Source organism: Nicotiana attenuata, unplaced genomic scaffold (assembly GCF_001879085.1).
Source record: "Nicotiana attenuata strain UT unplaced genomic scaffold, NIATTr2, whole genome shotgun sequence".
Taxonomy (NCBI): domain Eukaryota; kingdom Viridiplantae; phylum Streptophyta; class Magnoliopsida; order Solanales; family Solanaceae; genus Nicotiana; species Nicotiana attenuata.
In genome coordinates, this window is record NW_017671730.1 from 211,058 (window position 1) to 213,860 (window position 2,803).

Consider the following 2,803-nt stretch of genomic DNA (forward strand, 5'->3'; position numbering starts at 1 on the left):
CTCCCGAAGCCGGTCCAATTGGTAACAAATTCGGCCTGCATCTCAGCACACCCATCATCACCAAATGTCACGTCCCTGGCCTCATCAATGCTAACCATGTCCTTAAGGACGAGCAAGATGCGGATCATATACTTGGCGCCTCTATGCGATCATATAAGGAGGACCGAAAACCACACAAGCCCAACACGCCGACAGGCTCTGAAATATCTAATCTCACCATCCGATGCCAAGCCTGGACATCAACTACAAAGGGCCTTCTCAGCCCAACTGAAATATATGCCAGCTCCCCATATTACACCGCATTTCGGCTCAAGCATCGGCCACTACATTGGCCTTCCCGGGTGATACAGAATGGTATAATATCATAATCCTTGAGTAACTCTAGCACCTCTGCTGCCTCAAATTAGATCCCTTTTGCCTTGAATAAATGCTGAAGACTTGATACAGTGAATACCTGCAAATAACGCCATAAAAGTAGTGCCATCAAATCTTTAAAGCATAGAACTATATAGCAGCCAACTCCAAATCAATTAACAAGTAGTTCTTGCTCGTGGGGCTTCAAACTGCGAGAAGCAATAAGCATAACTCTACCCTCCTGCATCAATAACAAATCCGAATCCAATCTCAAGGCATCACAAATACAGTGTAAAACCTGAAGCTTGATGGCAAAACCAACACTGACGCGTGGTCGAAGCTTCTTGAGCTTTTCTGAAAGCTCTTCTTTGCCACTCGTCCACCATACAAATGGAAGCACCTTTCTGTGTAACTTGGTCAAAGGCATGCAATAGAGGAAAATCCTTGAACAAACCCGATTAATAACTGCCCAAAACAAGGAAATACGAATACTTATGGCTGAATTGGTCATGCCAACTCTGAACACGCCTCTATCTTCTTCGGGTCGACTGAAATACCCTCGTTGACACCACATGCCCCAATTAAGCCACTTAACTGGAGCCCAAAAACTACACACTTGGAGAACTTGCATAAGCTTCTGCTCCCTCAATCTCCGCAATACAACTCGCAAATGCTGCGCGTGCTCCTCCTCGATACGACGTACACCAGAATCATCATCAATAGAAACCAATGACGAACGAATCCGATATAAGCGAAATACACTTTCATCAAGTATGTAACGCGCAGGCATTGTTTAGCCCAAAGGAGTAAACAAGAAACTCAATAGTGCCCATATTAGTCCTGAAAGTGTCCTCATTAATATCCGAATCCCTGATCTTCAACTGGTGATAGCCCGAACGGACGTCATCTTGGAAGACACCCTCGCCCTGAAGCTGTCAAACAAATCATCAATACAGAGCAAGGTTGTACTTTTTTTCTTCACTTAACTTTGTTCAATTGCTTGTAGTCAAATGCGCATCCTTCATGGTGCCATCCTTCATCTCTTCAACAAATAAACCGGTGCACCCCAACGGTGACATACTCGCGAAATGAACCCCTATCTAGGAGTATCCTGAAGCTGATCCTTTAATTCTTTCAACTCTGCTGGTGCCATACGATATGGTGAAGTGGAAATGGGCTGGTAATTGCCCGGAACCAGGGTCAATACCAAAATCATGTCCCTGTCCAGCGGCAATGCCCGGCAAGGTCTGCAGGAAATACATCTGGAAAACTCCTCACAACCGGACCAAGAATTCATGCCTAGAGTCTCGCCGATCCAACATCTCTCACGAACGCCAATAGGAAATGGCAACGCTTTCCCAGCATACGCTGGGCCTTAAGAATGAAATCACCACTGCTAAAGAACATAAGTCAATCTACACCATGCCCTATCGATCCTCGTACAATCTGTACTAGTGACTCTTAGCCATGCAGGTCTAGAATAGCATGAACGGAATAACATCACCATGCCCAAAATAACATCAAAAGTCTACCATGCTGCAATAAGCAACATATCAACTCGTTACCAGACCCCCTATTAGAACCAAACATGACCGGTATACAATCGGTCCACCAAAACATAATCGCCCCACCGGGGTATATACATGGAAGGTAAAGCAACACCTCGGGTCGACCCAGATGATGAAGCCAAAATATGAGACACATAGGAATAGGTTGAATCGGATCAAAATAAAACTGAGCATCCGTGGCAGACTGAAATAATACCTTAATAACAGCATCCGAAGCAATAGATCTGTCACTGGCCACTGAAGAGCATAAAAGCGACCTGACCACCGCCCGATCTACCCACCTCTGGGGCGGGGGACCCCCCTGGGCTGCCCTTGACTCCTCAACCCCTATGGCTGGGGCGCGGCGGCTCGAAGAAACTGACCAGAATGAAGGCTGACCCCTCTGCTGAGATGACCTAGCAGCACGACGAGGACACTCCCTCCGCCATGCCAAACTCACCACACTCATAGCAACTCCCAGTGCGGAAACTGGGACTGAAGGACCCTCGCGCCAGAGTCGACTAGCTGAATGCACTCGGCCTGGAAGAACCCTGAGCAGACGGAAGCACGAGATGAACTCTGTGCTGGAGAGCGCTGAGAAGATGGCTGATCATCTGCCTGAGAACCCGATAACCAACGAACCCCTGAAGATCCTCCTCGGTACTCGGGTCGACTGACTGGCGGGCCTAAAAAGAATGGCCCGACCTGGGGCTCGAAGGACGCCACTTGTAACTACCAGAAACCTCGAGCCTCTTGGCCTCCCTCTCATCTCTGATCCTGCCGGCGAACGACTCAATCTCTCTCGGGCTATATCCAACGCACCTCTCGAATGTGGTACCCAGCACTCGCTCCCCTAGTCATAAGAATCACAAGAGGGTAGGTGAGACGCAATCAACAAACCT

At 48.0% G+C, this 2,803-nt stretch overlaps 1 protein-coding gene across 1 annotated transcript; it reads right to left on the reverse strand.

Annotated features, from left to right (window-relative positions):
- Positions 1-526: 526 nt before the first annotated feature.
- On the reverse strand, positions 527-1,144 carry LOC109209898. The gene has a single exon (XM_019373257.1). It carries the CDS (start codon positions 1,142-1,144, stop codon positions 527-529), a length of 618 nt encoding a protein of 205 aa, XP_019228802.1.
- Between the last annotated feature and the right edge of the window lie 1,659 nt (positions 1,145-2,803).

What these genes read in the sequence shown, in the direction of transcription:
- LOC109209898 (XM_019373257.1), bottom strand. Translation starts at nt 1,144, where the DNA reads ATGCCTGCGCGTTACATACTTGATGAAAGTGTATTTCGCTTATATCGG.